Here is a 22,015-nt window from a genome sequence, read left to right as displayed (position 1 = left end):
AAATGTAATAATAGTCCACAGTCTATTAGAGCCCTAAGTACATTACCAGGGAAATTGTTGAACTTATGTGGTTCAAACAAGGCCTGGCAATCATCGAGATGAATGGAGAAAAGGTCTAGATGTTACATTAACGGTTCGCACATAAGAATAAGGAGTTAGGCTAGGTGTTGCTGTCTGTGGTGCTGCCAGTACAATTTTCAAGTTGTAGTCTATCATTTTGGCCTCTCACCCCAATGCCCCAATCCCAATCTTTGCCAAGATGTAGCCATTTGAAAGAGAAGTTTGGACAATTGTTTAACACTAGAATTACCAAAGCCTACGAAAAAACATGTAGATCCTTCGCACTTCTCCGTCAGCGCCTTTTGTCCTGTAAATGTGTCGATAAGCAGCAATCAGCAAGCAGTCTACTATGACATCCCCCACCGCCGCACAGTTTTCTCAGCTCAAGTCTGTTTACCTGCGTGCAAGTTGCTTAGAGTTGTACAGAGTGAGAAGTCAAGCAAAATGACACCTTTCATAAATAGTATATCGTTATTTGGAACACATGCATTTAATGTGTGTTCCGTGTCAAGGAGAACAGATGTGTTCACGTTCTGGTTAGATGCAGGTCACTTGTAGTTGTGAACCTTGTGAGCAAACAATCAGAACTGAGTAATGAGGTTTGTAATGTGAATGTAGTGTAAGCTATATTTCCACAATTAAAAAGGTTTTTTTTTTTTTTAATCAGACATCATCCAGTTGACACTTGTATTATGATAGTGGCACTCACTAGAAGACTTTAATTTGAAAACACCTTACCATGCCACACATCTACTGGGCGTTTTCTTTTGTATTTAATTTTCTTCCCAGATAGATAGATTAGATAGACAGATAGATTTAAAGGGCTTCTGTAAAAAGCCAACATTTCCTTCAGGAGACAAAGTTCCATCCTTCTATCTATCCAATCATTCTGTCAGTGTTGTCATGCTTTAGACATTTATGAATGTACTTTCTGGCCCTGGTTGATATCAGTATGTGGGTAGATGTAGCTTATTCCTACTGTATTGGTCACATGGCATAAAGAAGCCCAAAATGAGGAAATTAATGAAGCCTCAAAAGTACTGTTAAAAACTGGATTCACAGATTAAAATGATTTCCTATCTTTAGACTGCATGTGCAGTATTTTTTCTTTTGTTTGAAATTCTTGAGTGAAAGAATTGCAATGAATTGGCGACATTGTAAATGTCATCTAACAAACAATCAGATTTTATTTCATAATGCCAGATTTGTAGTACACATTCTTGTACTTCATCAAAGCAAAGCACATATGAAAACATTAACCGTATAATCAACAGTGCTTTTTGCAAAATTTATCCTTTAAAATACATTAGGGAAAATATTGCATTACACTGGTAAATAAAATTTTTTAAACTAAAGCTTTTATATAAAAGTCACACTAAGGCCAGGTTTATATTTCACGCAACACGACACATTCTCCAGTGAACACTCCGGCTACTCAAGCGTTTTACTGTTTATACTTGCGTGCATACTTTACATAAATCTGGAGGAATCCATCAGGTGGCAGTGCGAGATATCATCATGGTGATAACAGGTTTGGCTTCTCTGTGCTTTTAATTGCCTGGAACACCATTTAAATTCTAATGACACTTTACCTCAATATATCTGAAAAGGATGTTTAATGATTAAATCCATCAATCCAGGGATGTGTCCATTCCAGCAAGCATTGGGCACGAGACCGAAACAATCCCTGGACGGGGCCGCAGCTCATCACAAAGTGAATACAAGCACACACATACACTGGAGTAATTTAAGCAGCATGAAATCCCCAAATCTACATATCTTTGGAAGAAAACCAGAGCACACTGTGAAAACCCAGCAGGAAAACATGCAAACTCCAAGCAGCGAATACCAGCGACCGGACTCTGCAACCGTGTCACCCCCATATGTGTAATTATTAACAGTATTCATTAAGCAAACAAAATTAACGATTTATCTGTAAAATGTAACATACATACTTTAATGCATTTCATCATGGAAGTGATATCAAGTATAAATCTAAGGATTCTAAATGTGCAGAGAGTTAGAATATCAAACATTTAATGTGTTCTGTGTGTTGATCTATTGTTGTTTGCCGCTGCTGTTGGGTCAGGAGGAAGCCCCAGAAAAAAAAAAAAAGACGTCACAAAAGATGGTATGTGAGACTTTTAAAATGTATCGTGTCATTATGTTCGGGAATATGCAACGCTTGAATATAAAAGCGCCATGAATGCATCTGTATGTCGGCATTTTGCTTCACCACATCGAACCATTCATCAACATTGAAGAGTGCACATCGATCCCGTAGGATCCATGCAGAGGTGGGTAGAGTATCCAAAAATTGTACTCAAGTAAGAGTAGCGTTACTTCAAAATAATATTACTCAAGTAGAAGTAAAAAGTTGTCATCCAAAAATTACTCACGTAAGAGTAAAAAAATATTTGGTGAAAAGACTACTCAAGTACTGAGTAACTGTTTGAACATAATAAATGATTTATTTTTTAGAAATGTTGTACTTGTAATAAGACAGACAAAAATATAAAGTAATGCGCAAATTATGCTATTTCCAAATAATAAAATAATTACTAAAAATAAATAACATCTTTACAAAATAAAGATGTACAAATAACAAAAAGGCCCACGGAGACGGGAGTGTGTATATATGGGTCAGATTGGTGAAAAGTAGTCATGTGATTATTGTTGCTATGTCTGATTGAAACAGTCATGCAGTAGATCCACTGGCGACTTTTCTCTGGCAAAAATATAGCGTAATGTGTAAATGGAAAAAAGTAACGAGTCGAGTGTTGCCCAATGTAGCGGGTTAAGAGTACCGTTTCGTCTTCACAAATTTACTCAAGTAAAAGTAAAAAGTATGGTGTAGTAAAACTACTCTTAGAAGTACAATTTTTTTTAGTTACTCAAGTAAATGCAATGGAGTAAATATAACTCATTACTACCCATACTGGATCCGCATAGAGGCTTTCTGTCACATGAAGATTGTAAACAGAGACTCTGACGTCACATTCCAACTTTTATCACACTGTGCTCCCCAACTTTTTGCTGGTACTGCAACTTGCGCACACGTCATGTTAATTTCTGAGAACCTGCCTAGAGGACGCGTCAAATGAACGCTGGGAACGTGTGGCAGACCATGATGCATGCACGTCCGCGTTTGAGCATGAAGTATAAATGAGCCCTAAAACAACCTTGTATAAGTGCTGATGCTTTTACACTTAATGAAAATAAACCTGATAAAGTATAATATTGGTGAGTGTTCAGCTGTATGAAAAGCAGTTAATATTAGTCAAATTGAAAGAATCAACCGCAATCTCAAAAAATATAAAAACACAGTGTACTGCAAACTGAAATCAAGATGATTCGGTTGAGTTCTTATCTTTTGCTGAATTTTCCACAAATATATTGGCCCATTCAGCATTGAAAATGTTACCTTGTGAATGTTTTTTATGGGTTTCATCCAAGAATCTTTAAAAACCCCCTCCAAAATCTATCTTTCCATGGGTTTCTAAATATGTTTGAGCTCAGCATGCAAAGTCAAAAACTGCACAGGCTAATTTGAAAAAAGCAGGTTTGTTAGCCAAGAGGTTTTCAGATAAAATATATAGGGCTGCACTCATTTTGTAGGTTGGTCAAAGGATTTGGCTGGTGACTAGAGACATTCAATTGCAGATGCTATCATGAAAGCTGTTATCTTATGATGGATGCATCCTGTATTTTATAGGCTGCCTCTGCTTGCTCACGTCAAGATATATTCCACCAGCATGTATCAGAGTTGCAGCCAGTCCACTGCCATCCTTATTGCGTTCCTCATAAACCATATCCAGTGATTTTGGTAGATGAGACTGAGGAATATGAAGTTCAAAATACTATGGATTCTAGGACATGTGGGTCTTATGAGCAGTACTGTATTTAGTCTACTGGAAGGGTTACAGACCAAAGGATCATTCCTGCGTCTAGTTCGATGCCCTTCATGCTCCATGTTTAGCTCAATGCCACAATAAACTCCCATGGAAATCTAATAGATAGTTCTGAAACCTGCATTGTTGACGGAGTGTAGTATTATTTGTCGCAACTCCTGGTACTCTAAACAACAAATTCAAGAAGTGTCGGTACAGCCCAATTCAAGCACTTATCTAATGGCTACAATACAGTACATCTTGACTAAAAAATATTAAGGTGGAAAATTCAACAGCAACATGGTGGCGCAGTGGTAGCGCTGCTGCCTCGCTGTTAGGAGACCCGGGTTCACTTCATGGGTCGTCTCTACATGGAGTTTGCATGTTCTCCCCGTGTTTGTGTGGGTTTCCTCCGGGTACTCTGGTTTCCTCCCATAGTCCAAAAACATGCAGGTTAGGTGCAATGGCGATCCTAAATTGTCCCTAGTGTGTGTGTGTGTTTGTGTGTGTGTGTGTGTGTGTGCCCTGCGGTGGGCTGGCACCCTGCCTGGGGATTTGTTCCTGCAGACCCCTGTGACCCTGTAGTTATGATATAGCGGGTTGGATAATGGATGGATGGAAAATTCAACACATAACCTCATCTTAGTTTTTGTCAATGCATTGTCCAATATTTAGTATCAGCTTAACTTTACTTCCTACTTTTGAGGTAATACTTTTTGTGGTAGCCAATTTCAAAATAATTACATTTTTAAATAGATCTATAAATTCCATAGTACACCAAAAGTATACACCATTAATTTTTCTTAAAAAGAAGGCACTTCAATCCATTTAAGTGCACTAGCACTCCTGCTTTTCCCCAATTAATTCAATAGATTTCATTTTTAAGCTATTTACAAAAAGGAACAAATACAGTTGTATGAAAAAGTTTGGGAACCCCTCTTAATTCTTTGGATTTTTGTTTATCATTGGCTGAGCTTTCAAAGTAGCAACTTACTTTTAATATATGACATGCCTTATGGAAACAGCATTTCAGCAGTGACATTAAGTTTATTGGATTAACAGAAAATATGCATCATAACAAAATTAGACCGGTGCATAAATATGGGCACCCCAACACAGATATTACATCAATTCTTAGTTGAGCCTCCTTTTGCAAATATAAAAGCCTCTAGATGCCTCCTATAGCCTTTGATGAGTATCTGGATTCTGGATGGAGGTATTTTTGACATTTTTACATCCTTTACAGTTGAAAATGACAGTTTAAAGCTCTGAGATAGCTTTTTGTAGCCATGATACAGAACAATCTTTATTTTCAGATCTTTTGAGAGCTGCTTTGAGGATCCCACAGCTGTCATTTTTCAGAGGAGAGTCAAAGGGCAGCACAACTTAACTGACCACCTTAAATACCTTTTCTCATGATTGGACACACCTGTCTATGAAGTTCAAGGCTTAACGAGCCTATCCAACAAAATTGGTGTTGCAAGTAATCAGTATTGAGCAGTTACATGCATTCAAATCAGCAAAATTACAAGGGTACAACTGCAAAACCAGTTTTTCACTTTTGATTTAATTTCATACAACTAAATACTGCTTCACTAAAAATCTTTGTTCGGAAAACACCCCAGTACTCAGATGTTCCTAGAAAATAAAAGACATACCACTGTTATCTTTTTTGTTGAAAGTAGAGTAAATTATGCAGATTGAGAGGGGTTCCCAAACTTTTTCATATGACTGTACAAGCAAGCATACTGACAAATAATGAAATAAAAAGACAGGAATGCACAAACATACATACTTACCATGGAGGCTACTTGTTGTCAACAAAGCACGTGCTTTATCAGCCAAATCACTATTCAATGTGCTGCCAAGTCTTAGAATATCTATGGCTTCTTGTTTGGAGGAGTCAAAAAAATTGTTCTGAATGGTTCTTGTAACAGAACGTGCACCATCTTTTAACTTTCCACCCTACAAAAAAGAAAAAGACATTAGCAATAATTCTCATTTTGCTTTAAAGATAAATTCTGTATTTTTGATTTTGAAGTCCATTTCTTCACAATCATGCCAAAACTCTTTTTTTTTTTTTGGTGTTGTTAGTTTAAAAATTATAAACAGTACATATGCACTTTAGTAAATAATTTTATTCTGCAGACCACAATCTTTTGATACACTGAATTATTGTTAGGGTTTTTGCAATTATTCAATGTAATTGATTAATGAACACAAAAAAAATGAATCTAATCGCATTATATTAATTGCTTAATCATTCCTGCACCTCACTCCAAATTGCACACCGACATGCTATGATGCTCCGTACAGTTTTGGAGCAGTTTAATCATGCTAGCAGCTGCACCACATTCTCCAGTGAAAGGTCTCTTAAAAAGTATCCTCTGTGCAAGTGCATTTCACTTGAAAAATCTGCAAAATCGTTGGTTGTTCACTATGTAAACAGAGATGGTGTTCCACAGCAGTACTATTTCCATGTATGAACACCTGATTAGCAAACACTCTGGGGCTATAGCACAGGACAAGATATCACTACCGCAAGTGACCCACTTACACTAACTTATAATTTTTCTTTTAGTGATATGAAGGTGAATAACAAGAAATTCATGCTAGATAACAAAAATAAAAACAGTTGGTTAGACTGCTACAGTTGCCACCTTTACCATGTGTGAGTGCACTGAAAATAAAACAATGTTTAATCATGCTGGCAGCTGCACCACATTCACACATTATATACTTCACTCGCTTCACTCACCAACCCCCAGGTTTGGTCCTGTGGAAATACAATTTAAAGTGTTTTTTTCCATGGGAATTGTTACATATGCATTATGTTCACATTTGATAATGCAAGGTATAACTAGCTGTGAGTGAATATTGTTTCAATAAAAATAAGACTTTTCTGATAAAACAATCTACTTATGAAAGTGGGAATATCCAGAGCCGATATAGCAGGTGGCATTGTTCTCAAGGAGCTGCGGATGTCTGGCCATTGTGGATTGCATGGCATTGTAAGAAATAAATCTGGCTGACCGATAGTTCTGGATATTGCCATTGCATCATGATATAACTGTTGTAATACCTTGATATGATGATGTTTATATTATTGCTGTACCTATTTTGAATTTGTCTGAACTACTGATATTTGAATTCTGAACGTGATCAATGAGACCTTGCATATGTTCCGTTCTAAGTTTAGCTTTAATTTAATTAAGAAGAGAAGATTAGCTGCTACTTTTACATACACATTAATAATGTAACGTTGCAATAGACGTTGAGATGATAGAAATGGGTTAAATAAATAGTAGGTATCGCTAATTTTTACTCGAAATGTTGTGTGGGTGTCATTCGTTTTGCTGAATGTGTTTGTTTCATATTATACGACCATCCCGTTTCGCCATCTGGGAAAGGTAAAGGGTCAGCATATGGCAATTTATTTGACATAAATGACGAAGCATGCTTTGCCTTTGGATATACACAATATCTACTTTGTCTTTGATATCTCCGTCTTTTGAAAGTATTATCGCTGACAATTCGTCACATGTGGGTTTGTTATAAATGCGACTGTGATCTTTCGGATTCATATAGACATCCAAGAAAATGTCTTTGTTCTTGTGTTGCTGGTAAATCTCGTGTAAAGTGCAATACGTTTGGACATATGGATTTGTACCCATTATTGGTGTTATATATCCGTATTTTCTGTATACGTTTTAACACAAACAAATTCCACAGGATGATGAACAACAGGAACACTTTAATTTACAAACTAAACCAATCGCAAACGCTATTATCCTTCTCACACACATGCCTCTCTATTGCTCCTTTCACACACACTGCTCTAAACTCCACATCCCCTTATTTATATTACACATGCGCGCACACAACCATTTCCTTTACCATATAATAACATTTACAAATGAAGATGTATACATAACAATTGGCTTTATAATATCTATTACGTCAGATCATTTAACTGTTTCGATTCTTTGTTGCATCGCTTCTCTGTGATCATAAAGATACACTTGACCAAATTGTGTTTTGTTTTTTTTTTTTTTTAAATTAAACTTGTCGTAGCTGTAATTGTTGCAGGAACACAAATTCTCATAGCATATCCATTATTGTGTAAATCAACGTTTTGTGCTTTGAATGATGCTAACACAAAACAATTATTGTAGATGTGTATATTTTGCCTGTAGTGTTTGTTGATTTCACTTTCACCAAACAACAAATTTTTTACATGAAGTAGATGATCTACAAGTCTCTGACTTAAACTCTAAAGCCTTACAATATCTACATCTGACATATCACCTATGTCCATATATTCAATCTCTTTTTGCTGTTTCATTATTTTACCTAGTAATAATTTCCATTTGTTTGCGCGAATGTGATCTGTACTGTCTTGTTGTTGACACTTTCGAATTTTAGTACTGTCATATTTTTGAACTTGCTCCGTTTGTGTATCACACCAAGGTTTTTTGTGAGCCTTTTGAATTCCACTGCTGTCATAATCTGTAACCTGCTCTGCATGTGTATGGTGCCAACGTTTTTGAACTTCTTTATTAAGTTCTACTGTGTCTTTTACTCTTTGTCTTTTATTTCTGACCCCGTCTAGACCTTTAAGGTTTTCAGTTCCACTTGTTCTGGGCTGATTATTACTTTCCTTGCCAAGGTCACTGTCTCATGGAAACATGCCTCCAATGGATGTCAGTATGACGTGACTTGACCGTGTTGCGAGAAGTGAAAGTGTCTCTGCCTCTCTGAAGTGTCTCTCTGTCTCTCTTCAGAACATCATGTCTTGTCACAAGATTTTTTTTTTTATAATTGTGAGATGTCTTATTTTTCCACACAACTTCTATTATTATTTCTCACAGGTCTTGTATAATTAAACCCTTGCTGACACAACGTTTTAGTGCTTTTAACACTAAATATTTAATACAGTGGTTCCTATTAAAAATTTTCATACAAAGCTTAAATCAGAGCCACCTGTGCTCTGACACAGGTCTGTAAGAGGGCTGAGCGTAGGTGGAAGAAAGACAACTTTCAGGTATCATTTGAAATTTTAAAAAATTGTCTCATTACCAGAGAGAAGTTAAAAATTCAAAATCAAAATATTTCTCCGATTTAGTAGCAAAAAAAAATTGTGCTATTTAATGTCATAAATGCTGCATTAAATCATCCAACACCTGTTTGCTCTGAGTTGTCAATCACCATGTGTGAGAAGTTTTTTTAAATTTCTTTGTGGATAAAGTCAATACAATCAGATCCAGTTTATCACCCTTCTCCCATGATGAACCTAATTTTCCCTAGTTGTTCAGTGTTTTAAAATTTATTTGCACCAGACTCTTTTCCAGCTTTGGCCCAGTCGGTCGGTCATCTCAAGCAACCTGTCCCTCTGATATAATTCCTACATGGCTGATAATACAGGTCTTTGAAACTCTTGGGCCTTTTGATATGAGTATTATTAATACCTCCCTGAGAACTGGTTCAGTCCCGGCCTATTTTAAACATGCTGGGGTGCATCTTCTCTTTAAAAAAAATAAATAAATGAATCAAACCTTGATCCAACTGTACTATCAAATTTTAGATCAATACAGCAGCTGCCTTTTATGTCATAGACCCCAGAAATGATTGCATTCAATCAATTGCAAACATTTTTAGAGGATAATCACATAATCACAAATTTTTCAATCTGGTTTTAAGCAGCATCACAGTACTAAAACAGCTCCTTTAAAGTTCTTAATGATATTTTATTAACTGTTGATTCTGCGTCACCTGTTGTAATTGTGCTTTTAGATTTTAATGCAGCTTTTCATACAATTGATCAGAATATTTTGTTGTATTGTCTAAAGAATGTTATTGACATTTGAGGCACTGCTCTAAATAGGTTTTGTTCATATTTTTCTGAAAGTTTTTTTTCAGTTAATTTGGATGAATCATCATCTTAATAAACTAATCTAAAATATGGGAATCCACAAGTTTCTATACTTAGGCCAATTCTGTTTTCATTATACATGCTTCCCCTTGGCTCTGTTTTTCATAAGCATAATGTATTTTTTCACTGTTTTACAGATGAAACCCAAATTATCTACTATTTAGAAACAACTCCCTGGGGTCTCTTTTGACTTGCTTGGATGATGTGAAGAGCTGGATGTTGTCAAATGTTCTCGACTTAAATCAAAGTAAAACTGAAATTGTGCTGCTTAGTCCATCCAGTGCACCTGTTAATAACCTAGGCCCTCTAGCAAAACATTGCAAAACATCTGCAAAAAACCTGGACAATTATCTTAAACTGGATAAGCAGATAAACTCTGTTGTAAGAAGCTGTTTATTCCAGTTAAGAAATGTTATATATATAAAAAAAAAAAAAAAAGCCTTTTCTTTGTTTTCCTTATTTGGAAAAAGTTCTTTATGCTCTTGTTTGACCACCTTGTAATTCAATGTACTGTGGCATTAGTCAAACTTTTCTCTTTCGCCTGCCTGCTGTGAGGCTCTTAACTGAGCACATCACTCCTATTCTGGCTTCCCATCTATCCTAGAACTGATTTCAAATCTTTACTGTACACTTTTAAATGTTTAAATGAAATGGCCCGGGCTCATCTGTCTGAAATCCTTGTCTCTTATGCTATCTCTTCTTGATCCCTAATATCGTCTGACCAGTTGCTACTGGCTTTACCACTATCAAGGTGAAAGACATGGGGTGATCATTCTTTTGCAGTGACTGCTCCTCAGCTCTGAAACACCCTACCACTTTAGATAATTGCTGCTTCAACCCTGAAAATGTTCAAATCTTCACTGAAAACACATTTTTTTCTCTCTGGATTCTAGTCATTCATGATGTCTTTCAATGTGTTGTACATGTTTATTTGTCAGTGTATATTATTTTTATTTGGTTTTTGAAGGAAAACTGAAATGAAACCTCCCAGTTCATTTGCCACAATGATTAACATTGCAATGCTGCACTAATAAATTTGCCCAAGGCCTAGGTAACCAAGTGGTCAGAAGACATAAAGATTCCGTGTAAACTATAATTTTCTTTAATACTTTTCTGTTGTCATACTCAACAAAATATGAGTATATCAGGATATTGAAGCAAATACACTTTTTGTGCGTTCAGTATTGTATTATTTGTTAGTTTATACTTCTCAGTTTGTTCATGCAGAACTGCAATACAAGTAAAATCTGAAATAAACCTGACCAGATTTACCCAACATACATTGAAATTGGATGGGGATAATGACTTTTCACAACAGTGGTCAATACACTGTAACTCTTTGCTTAACCTTACCAATCCTTGGAATACTTGCAAAATCAATTTAAAGTGCTTCTGATTTCATTAAACTCAATAAGCCCATCTTTAGATAGATAAACTGTAATTTTCACCCATATGCAGATGGCACCCAGATATAACTTTTTTTGTTTTTTTAAACCAAATAACGTGTCTTCATTAATGTCCTTAATTAGATGTGTTAGTGAGTTAAAGGAGTGGATGGATTGTCTTTTAACACAAATAAAACAGAAATGTTAATTACTGGAGGGGATGATCGCAACAATATTTTGCCAACATTAACCTCAGTTTGAATCACCATTAGTTTTACTGAATAAGCCCTCAATCTAGGTGTTATCTCTGACAATAGCATGTTTTCTGAATATGCAGGATGAGGATAAATTAATTTGTGCATTTATTTATAGCAGGATTAACTACTGCAATGCAGTGTTTACTGGATGTTCAAATTATTCTTTATACAGCTTTCAGTTAATTCAAAATGCTGCTACAAGAATTATTACAAGAGCAAGAAAGTATGAACACATAACTCCAGTTTTTAAGTCCTTACACAGGCTCACAGTTAAGTTTAGGGCAGGCTTCAAAATCCTCCTTCTAGCATATAAAGCCTTAAATTAGAGGTCTGAGCAGTACTGATAGTTCACTACTAAATTAGAAGAAATGTAGCCCCTTTCTAAATTTTATACTAGCAACAAATGCTCAAAAACAATTACAGAATGAACATATTTCACTGAGTAGGATTTTTCTGTGAGAATTTATCAATAAAGTTTTAGAGAGAAAAGAAATATATCACTGCATGCTTCTTTAACAAAAGTTTTATTTCTAAATCATTGCATGGTATAGTGATTCATCCACTGCTTTCAATTAGCCAGTCTCCTATTTATTACTGGTAACACAGTAATAACTATTCGGTATAACGAATTGGTATTTTATGCATGTCTCCATATACATAAACTAGCAAAATACCTGCGCTTCGCATCGGTGAAGTACTGCATTCAAATTTTTATTAAGAAGAAAATTAAACCTTTTTAAACTGTGGGACAATATGCCAATAATTATTTGTTAAGGATCTCTTTGTATACCATGTTGTCAGTTCGGTCCTCTGGTTGTAACATGACCAAGCTGTGCGCTGAGCTTACTCTTGAGCATGTAACTTACAGTTGGCCATGTGAACAGTAATCTTGTCTCAAATCTCACAGCTTGGATTGCTGCTGTCATAATCGGTTTGAGTTCCATGGTTTGTTAAAATTACGACAGTATTTGCAGGATTTGTTGTGTTGAAGTGACATTTGGCATCTGTCAAGTGTTGTAAGCACACAACCGGTTTCATTGATAAAATCACATCCAGCTTTTGAGAGTTTAAACATTCATAAATATCAAAGTGTCCACTACTGAAATCGTCACCTGTGAATCTAAGATATTTAAGAGGCATTGGCGGTTGTCGAAGGGTGTAAAATATTTGGCCATTTCGGTACACTTGAAAGCGACAACCGTACAATTCAGCGGCAGCCATCAACTCACATGCAGAACCATAGGTGAAGGGCTTAAGCATTTCACTCTTCTAGTGTTCCTGTGTAGTATAATTATCTCCTGTACCGTCATCAGTCCACACCTTGAACCTGTCCCAGTCATTCAATACATAAGACAGAATGTTCCTCTGGATATCAAGAGTGAGCCTGATATGGCCGTGCAATATGTAACAAAGAGAATGGAAAGGGTAGGTGGTATCTCCGGGCATGGAAACCACTCGGTAAGTGACAGTTCTTTGATCGATAGAATTTCTTGAAGATGGGCCCATAAGTAACAAAGACTGTTGAAAAGTTCAATATGGCGGCCGACAGTGGCATCATACTACCGAAATAAGTACGTACATTGGTTTCAGTTAGTGGTGGGAAGCTGCCTACCAAATTTCGAGAAGATGGGTCCATAAATAAGAAAGTTCAACATGGCGGACGTTGTTGACCGTTATGACCATTACGCGTAGAATTTCTAAATGAAACCTGCTTAACTTTTGTAAGTAAGCTGTAAGGAATGGGCCTGCCAAATTTCAGCCTTCTATCTACACGGGCAGTTGGAGAATTAGTGACGTTTGGAAAATTCTATATGGCGGCTGACAATGGCGTCATACCGCCGAAATAAGTATGTACATCGGTTTTGGTTAGCGCAGGGAAGCCGCCTACCAAATTTCGTGAAGATGGGGCCATGAATAAGTAAGTTCAATATGGCAGACGTTGTTGACCGTTATGACCGTTACGTGTAGAATTTCGAAATGAAACCTGCTTAACTTTTGTAAGTAAGCTGTAAGGAATGGGCCTGCCAAATTTCAGCCTTCTACCTACACGGGAAGTTGGAGAATTAGTGACGTGTGGAAAATTTAATATGGCGGCCAACAATGGCGTCATACCACCGAAATAAGTGCATACATCGGTTTTGGTTAGCGCAGGGAAGCCACCTACCAAATTTCGTGAAGAGGGGGCCATAAATAAGAAAGTTCAACATGGCGGACGTTGTCGACCGTTATCGACCATTGTTGACCGGTACGTGTAGAATTTAAATGAAACCTGCTTAACTTTTGTAAGTAAGCTGTAAGGAATGAGCCTGCCAAATTTCAGCCTTCTACCTACACGGGAACTTGGAGAATTAGTGATAAGTGAGTCAGTGAGTGAGTCAGTCAGTGAGTCAGTGAGGGCTTTGCCTTTTATTAGTATAGATTAAAGTGGAACCAAAAACTTAAGTTAATGTAAATAATATATATATTATATATACACAATAACAGGCATTAATTACAAATCAAAGAAAATCAATTAACGAAAGCCTGTAAATAAAGAATTGTATATTCTATTAAATAAAAACTCTTACCATAAAGAAGCAAATTGAAAGATTCCAAAAGAATGCAAGGGAAGAGAAGCATTAGCAACATGTTAATATGCATTCTATTTCACTACTAAAATCCAGTTAAAAATAGTTAATAGACACTCTATAACAGATATACAAATATTTGTGTGAGAAAAATTAGTTATTTAATAGTAAAACACAGGGCCAAATTTATAACAAAAATAAATCAAAAACCCAAACTAGAAGAAAGAGTATCTCAACAACACTAATAATGTTAAACATGTAAAGCTCTCTCTGGGGCACTCTGTCCCAGGGGACAACTGCTCTCTCTCTCTCTCTCTCTCTCTCTCTCTCTCTCGCTCTCCAAAATGACCTTATAAACTCTCTCGCTAAAACCTGAAAGCTGATTATCTTGAATTGACCAATCTCTTTTCATTGTGGGCCCGAAAGATGTGATCCTGATTGCCAGTACAAAGCTGTGTGCCAGTAATAAGACAAAGAAATATTGATTATTGTTGCCATATCCAGTGAATGTTGCAGCTTTGCACAAGATGCTTACTGGGATAGACTCCAGCTGCACAGCAAACCTACTAAAGCTTAGATACCTACCGAATATCATGTAATCGATCTACTCAGAATTGCAAGTCAGTTGAATTATTCTAAGTAGATATTGGTGTAGACTGGATATTACGGAAGTACTGTGTAAAATATGCGTAAAAAAGTGGACATTAGAGAGAAGTCACACTGCAAGACTCAGAAAATAACCTTACTAAATAACCTCCATATACTTGGAAATTAATGAAGGGACCTGAAATAGACTGATTAGCCTAATATAATTAAAACAAATATATGCAATTGCAGTGTATTATTTATGTTTAATACTTACCTATGAGTACCTGTTTACCATATCCTCACAAAAGTATGTAGAGAGAGCAATCTCACCATTTTACCAATGCAATCTGCACAATGTCACAGTAGTATACTTTGAATTAAATCCACCTTTACCAATGTAGTCAAAGCCTACAGCTCAATCCTATTGCAGTGTGAATCATTTAATTTTATTTTACCACATCTTTGCTTCCAATGTTACACTAGGCGAGGATCATTATTGTTGATATTTTGTAATTACCTATGTTGTAGACCAGTGTTTCCCAACCTCGGTCCTGGGGGCAAACTGTGGCTGCAGGTTTCCTGATCGCACTGATCTCATTTAATTAGCTATTATTTTTCTTTTATTCTGCATTCAGAAAAGCACAGCAGCATGATTTTTACATTTATAAGACATTTAGAAATATTTCTGCTTTTGCTATAGATTTAAATGCTTAAATCTCTTTTGTTGATTTCATTATATTTTGCCCTTTCTCTGTGCAGTTTTCCCCCTTTGCTGTATCTTATTAATGACAATTAAAAATAAGCAAAGCAGAAACGCTGGCAAACAACACTAAATAATCAAAGGCTGCAAGTACTTTAGCATCAGACCCACTAATTATTAAATAATGGATTAATTAAACAATTAGAACACCTAGAAAAGTAAAATGAAAATCAAGATGAAACTATTGTTAAAAAGAAAAAAATACATTATTCCCATATAACAGCTTGGTACATTTTAGTATATACAGTAGACCCCCGCAAAAGTTGCGCTTCAGAGTTCGCGGCACCAGTCATTTGCAGATTTTACCTTAGAACCTAACTAATAATTGTTAGTGGAAACTGCAAATATCCTCCGCAATTTTTATGGCTTTTTTCGTGGCAATACTGTACGGTAGAGAGAATCGAGGCTTGGTATGGTGACAGTAGCCAATAGAATTTAAAACTGCAACTCCCAGCCGTACCTGCAGTGGATCTGATTGGTCTGCTGAGGGTGGTGGGGCTGTTGAGGTCAAAGGGTGTCAGCGCAGCTTTTAAAATGGTGGCCACTGACCAAAAGCAAACAAAATGTTTTTGTAATTTGTGTTTCAAGTTCCTGTCTGTCTGCCTTCTGTTGGGTTACCTGTAACTATTCATTTTGTCCTGGATCGTTTTGTGTGTCTGGATTGTCTGTCTGTGTACATGAGGACTGTAAGTGGATTCATGGCCATCATGCAAAGAAAATAGCGCTCCTGAACCCGTCTTCACCATTTCAGGAACTACAGGTAGGACTATCTTTACATTCCCATTCAATGTGCAGATCTCTGGACTATCTATTTTCATCATTACATTTCATCTGTTGCCGTTTTTCATGATTTACTGTGTGTGTTTTGTTTGTGCTTTGTTGTATTTAATGTGTAATCGCCGTAAGAGGAACAGGAGTGGAATCGTTGTTTTATTTCATTTGTTTTCATTACATTTTATTTACTGTTTGATTACCAGTTTGCTTTGTTTTTGTCTTTGTTTGTGAGCATGCGCTGGTCGGCTGAGTGCATCCCTGGAATCTCCACCATAAAAATAAATAAATTACCATCTAAGGTGTGTATGTTAGCGGCACCGGACCACTACAGCGTTATTCATTTCTCCTTGCTGCTGAATGACTGTGATACATCTCCAGCTGAGTGTTCTTGTGTTTTCCGTTTACTTAAAAGCCTGTCCTTTTTGGCTGATTGCAACCCTGAGGCTGTGGGTTCAACCCCTGCCACCTATGACCATGTGCAAGTCACTTCTACTGCCTGTGAGAAGGAGTATTGGAAAAACAAAATAAACATAACAATTTGAATCTCTGATATTGTAAGTCACTTTGCTAAGGGCATTGGTCAAATAATAAGTAAAAAATAATAGTGTTGCTTACTCTTGAGCATGCAATACATAATGTTTAATTAGGAAAACATTTCTGCTTTTTTCTTAAATGAGCAAAACATTCATGCATAAGATCAATTCCTGCTTTCCTAGAGACTTAAGTTTTGTTGATGGTTATTGCAAAGCACAATTTTACAGGAAAGTGTATTCTTTTGAATGGAAATGGGTAAGCAGTAGGAACAATGTGAAATTTGAGTATATATAATATTATTAGGTGCTTTCAAATTTCATTTATTTTTGCTGTTAAATCAAGTACAGTATTTCTTTTCATGTTTTTCATCACTTGCATTAAGTCTTCCTATACAGTCTACAAAAGTAAACGTATATGCAAAGCACCTGCTTGGAGTAGATAAATTTAATGCCAGTACCCAATGTGCTACAGTGATGTATTAACATGAAGAATAGGAATGCAGAGTATTTCACCAAATCAAATTCTAGCACCACTATCTAAGACTGAAGTATCTCTCTTGGAATTTTCAGCAAAGGAATCAAAGCGCTTTGGGGTGGAAAATTAGGAAAGGGTTTGGTTGTGTGTCGATTTTCAGTGCCATGACTATGCAATGGAGATTGACAGAGCAGAGTGAATAACCAAGATGAGGGCCAGTGCATATCTAAGAAAGCCACAACTCAAAAGCAAAAACCAACACTAACCATTGAAATTTGCATCTGCTTTGAGCTTCGTCAAACTTTTCTTCCCATTTCAAAATGTAATGACATCACTTTTTTTCTATCCTGGACACATTTGTCTTCATTTGTCCATTCACCCTATTTGCTAGTGGTGTTTGTGTGGCTTATCAATCACTTCTTTTGCAGACTTCATTTGCATAAAACACACTCTCAGCGCAGAGCATAAGTTACATAATATTAATTAATATAAAAAATTTAAAAAAAAGTGTTACCTAAATTTCTTCTTTCTATCATGTTTTAAATTTCATAAAAGGGCTCAAGAATAATATAAAGGACATAAATGACATAAGGAAAGAACTAGAGGTCATACACAAGAGAAACGAGAAGTTGCTTCAGAATATAAAAGAAAAGGAAAAATGTAATTGCTAGTAAAAAGTAATTGCAGCAATCTTTAAAGGTATGCTAGAAAAAATTGATGAAAAAATACATGAAAATGCGTCTAAATTTCAGAATAAACTTAGAGCACTTGGCGCTCAGTTGGAAGACGTTATGCAAACATTCATGACTCATATTGAAATAGCTGAACATCTGGCATCTACCGCTGAAGGAAAAGCAATGGCTGCAAGTGTTCCATAAATGTTCAATCGGATTTAGATCCAGACTCATTGTTGGCTACTTCAGAACTCTCCAGCGCTTTGTCTTCATACATTTCTGGGTGCTTTTAGAGGTACTGTATGTTTGGGGTCATTGACCTGCTGGAACACCCATGACCTCTGACGCAGACCCAACTTTCTGACACTGGGCCCTACATTGCACCCCAATATCTTTGGTAGTCTTCAGATTTCATGATGCCTTGCACATTGTCAAAATGTTTGTTTTTATGCACATCAAATGTTTGTTTTTATTATGTAATAATAATAAAAGCAGATCACTACTCAAAGTGCTAAATGTCCAGGATGACGTGAGATTCGAACATGTTACCTCGAGATTGGTAAGCAGTAGTTTTTCCAGTACGACATATGAAACGGAACAGTGGTGTCACTGTGATAACTCGTTGAAAATGAAACACGCAAACACACACATGTGTGAACATCTTTTACATTGTACCGACTGATAGTTGGGCTTCAGCAACATGTGAATTGAGAAATTTCTTTTTCTTTGGTTTTATTCTTGAACTTGCAGAAATACCCAGTGTTGCCCGGGAGGAAAATAAAGTTTTTTTTTCAATTGTTTAAGAAAAACATGATTAAAAAAACACAACTTTAAAAATAAAAATAAATTAACAAACAATAAACCTGAGTTTGTTTCCTGGGTCCTCCCTGCGTGGAGTTTGCATGTTCTCCCCGTATCTGCGTGGGTTTTCTGTGGTGGGCTGGCGCCCTGCCTGGGGTTTGTTTCCTGCCTTGTGCCCTATGTTGACTGGGATTGGCTCCAGCAGACACCCGTGACCCTGTAGTTAGGATATAGCGGGTTGGATAATGGATGGATGGATGGATGGATAAAAACTCACTAATGTGCTTGTCTTGAGGTGTTGCATGTATGTTATCATCTAGTTGATGCTCAGAACTGGCCAACTTTAATTTGAAAAGCAACAGAGGCGCAGTGGTGCTCAAACATAAAAAATGCTGGCAGTCACCTCCAGTTCACCCTCTGTTGGTCGTTCCGAGTGTCAATTGGATGATAACATGCATACAAGACCACAAAATCCCCCCTCACCCTAACCAGAAAGGGGTGGGTAACAGCTGATTTCACCCTACAGTATGTTTAGTCAACCAATGAGGAACATGTGTACCAAGTTTCAAGAAAATCACTCGTTCGGACTTGATGCTGGAACATACATACACACACATATTATATATAGATATAGATAAAAGCACACTGGTTTTGTTACATCTTTTGTGAAAGTGCTTATTTGATATTTTGGCTTCAGTCTTCCCACATCCTACACTTCATTTCAAATTATGTCATTATTACTATAACATATGAAAACATTTTCTGTTTTAGCTATGTGTTCAGCATTTTTTGCCTCATTTCTTCTGTCATTCTATATTTACACAGATCATTGTAGACATGGAACACACATGAGATCTACAGGTATATATTTCAAATCATGGTATTTCATTACTTATACAATTCATCACAAATGCATTGGCTGATAAACACTTCAACAAAGACTTCAGATGTGAGGATTGCAGCAGGGCGAACGCTTTATCTGACAAGATGGGTGGTAGGGGTTGTAGTAGGCTGCATTCTGATAATCCACATATTTGCAAAACAAAAGAGGGCTATTAGCGCAGTGATAAGGAGCTAAGAGCTTCTTGGTGCATGTCAGGAAAATATAAGGAGGTCAGGAACAATGAAAAAAGTTGTAAGCTTCAGGGACTCTAATTTTTAAAGACCCCCAACACCAGGTGCTAGAACCAGAGATCTGGAGCTGCATGTTGAAATATAATGGGGCTAAGGTCACCATTGCCTACATATCCCTCACTGTTTAGTCTGGGAAAGAGTGACAGATAACCTATGTATCCCCCTAGGTTAAGCTCTAAACAATGCTAAATACCTTCGGGTTCAAATAACTCTACTTTTGAATAAATATCAAATTAAACTTTATTAAATTTTACTAAATTTCTAAAGATATTAATAAAATTTTATGCATTAAAGTTATTTTAACTGAGTAAAAACAAACCCTCTTAAAATAAAATGACACTGCAGAGCAGGGATACAGAAATTTAACTCCTGAAATAAAATGGGCTGTGCAGATTTTACATTCCATGTATAAAAACAATAATTAAAATAAATCCATAGCTTAACCATTATGACAGTAATACAAACAACTTAGTTACCTTTGCTTTACCTTCTAGGGCCCCTGTACCAGCATAGATTTTACTTATCGAGTCTCCATTTACGGACCACATTGAACGGAAAACTTCAACAAAACGTGCAACCAGTTGCGGCTTCTCAGTTAAGCCCATTTCTTCCAACTGCTTTGACAGCATCTAAAAAGAAAAACAAAGCTTTTATTTACAACTTCTGTTCAATAAGTGGAAAATTATATAATTTCTTAAAATGGTGTCTTAAGTCAAGACAGACAATTGTACAAGATATATCAACAGTTCAGCAAAAAGAACATGGTATGATTGATGCAACCTTTTAATCCAACAGTTTATTACTACAACATTTTCAGCTAAGCAGTGTTTACATTTTTTTTTGTTAGTTTGGCCCTATTCCACTCAGGTTACAGATTGTAATATTTGAACATTATTAACCAGGAAAATTACTTCTGTTTTAATTTAACTCCAAAGTACTTTTATCACACCTTGCAGTACAATCCTCTGAACATTCCTGTTTGGGCTAACACTCGAAGAGATGCTTTTAATGAATAATTCAGCATAATTTACTCTGCATTGCTAACATGCAGTCTTAAAGGAATTTTTCTGCTTGGTAGGCAGCAGTGAAGGCTAATTAATATGTAGTGCATCACTGTAAACTATGTAGTATGAATACTGAATAAGTTTTGAAATCAAATAAGCCTACATATGAAATATTTGTTCACATATTTGATCTCCTAATTATTGTCATTATCAGAAATAGTTCTGCTTATCCTGCTTTATGTTGGCAGAGAATCCTTCAAATTCTTAAGGAGCTGGTTACTGTCCAACGGTCAGGATCTTGTGAAGTACATGGGCTGGTCTGAGGGGCAGTTGCTTTTATAGGCAGTTCATCAAGGTACGTTGAAGACCGTGCCTAACTGTTCTAAGAGTGCAGACTATGACTGGAATTAATCACATGACCCTTATATTTCACATCTCTGTGTCAAGATTTTTGTATTTGTTCAATTTTTCAGTTTCCTTAAGAGAGACATATGCGTAAACTAGAACTGCTATGTCAACAAGTAAGCATTGTCCCTTGTTCTGATCGTGGTATATTATGTCCAGCTAAATTGTTCAAAAGGTACAATCGTTGTTCACAGGCATATTGAACATGATGGTAATGTTCTTTGTTTTGAAGACTTTTTCAGGCTGGTGATTATACCATAGTCGGGCACCGGCAGGGTAAGATTTTGAAGCACTGATCAGCGCAGTTACTGTGGCAAGCTGTCTGATTGTGCCGATATGCATATTCTTTTGGTGTTAGCACTGAACATCTACCAACAATAAGACTGCCATACTACATTTGTTGTTAACACAACCTGCTCTTTTACTCAACATTAATCTTAAGAATATTCTTTTGATGACAGTGCAACTTAAGCTGCTCTGAGAAGGCTGCTACATTAGCCCAAAGTTTTGCAGCCATTCAACAAACATTTTTTCTATCAAAATAGACTTTTGAAGTCTGTAAAATTAACAATGGAGTAGAATCAATAATAGATTGATGGTGAGCAATGCCTTCATCCTACTTTTGGTGGACTCCAGAATTGTACCTGTTGCCTGAAGGCTGCTGTCAGGTTTAATATATCTGTGCTTAATCGTCTATACAGGTTTGACTAAGGGGTGTTTTTCTCTCTCTTTTATATCCCAAAATGAGCTTGGTGTATTTGTTAATTCCTTGTCTG

At 36.4% G+C, this 22,015-nt stretch overlaps 1 protein-coding gene across 1 annotated transcript in view; it reads right to left on the bottom strand.

The window, feature by feature from the left end:
- synj1 (synaptojanin 1) overlaps window positions 1-22,015 on the bottom strand; it is a 488,307-nt gene that overhangs the window by 283,270 nt on the left and 183,022 nt on the right. Inside the window, exons 10-11 of the mRNA XM_039746285.1 lie at window positions 20,307-20,459; window positions 5,750-5,915 (exon numbers count right to left, since the gene is read on the bottom strand). Coding sequence (XP_039602219.1) covers window positions 5,750-5,915; window positions 20,307-20,459 — 319 coding nt within the window. The remainder of the gene's footprint in view (window positions 1-5,749; window positions 5,916-20,306; window positions 20,460-22,015) is intronic.

Source organism: Polypterus senegalus, chromosome 2 (assembly GCF_016835505.1).
Source record: "Polypterus senegalus isolate Bchr_013 chromosome 2, ASM1683550v1, whole genome shotgun sequence".
Classification (NCBI taxonomy): Eukaryota; Metazoa; Chordata; class Cladistia; order Polypteriformes; family Polypteridae; genus Polypterus; species Polypterus senegalus.
This window is presented reverse-complemented; position numbering and strand designations above follow the sequence as displayed.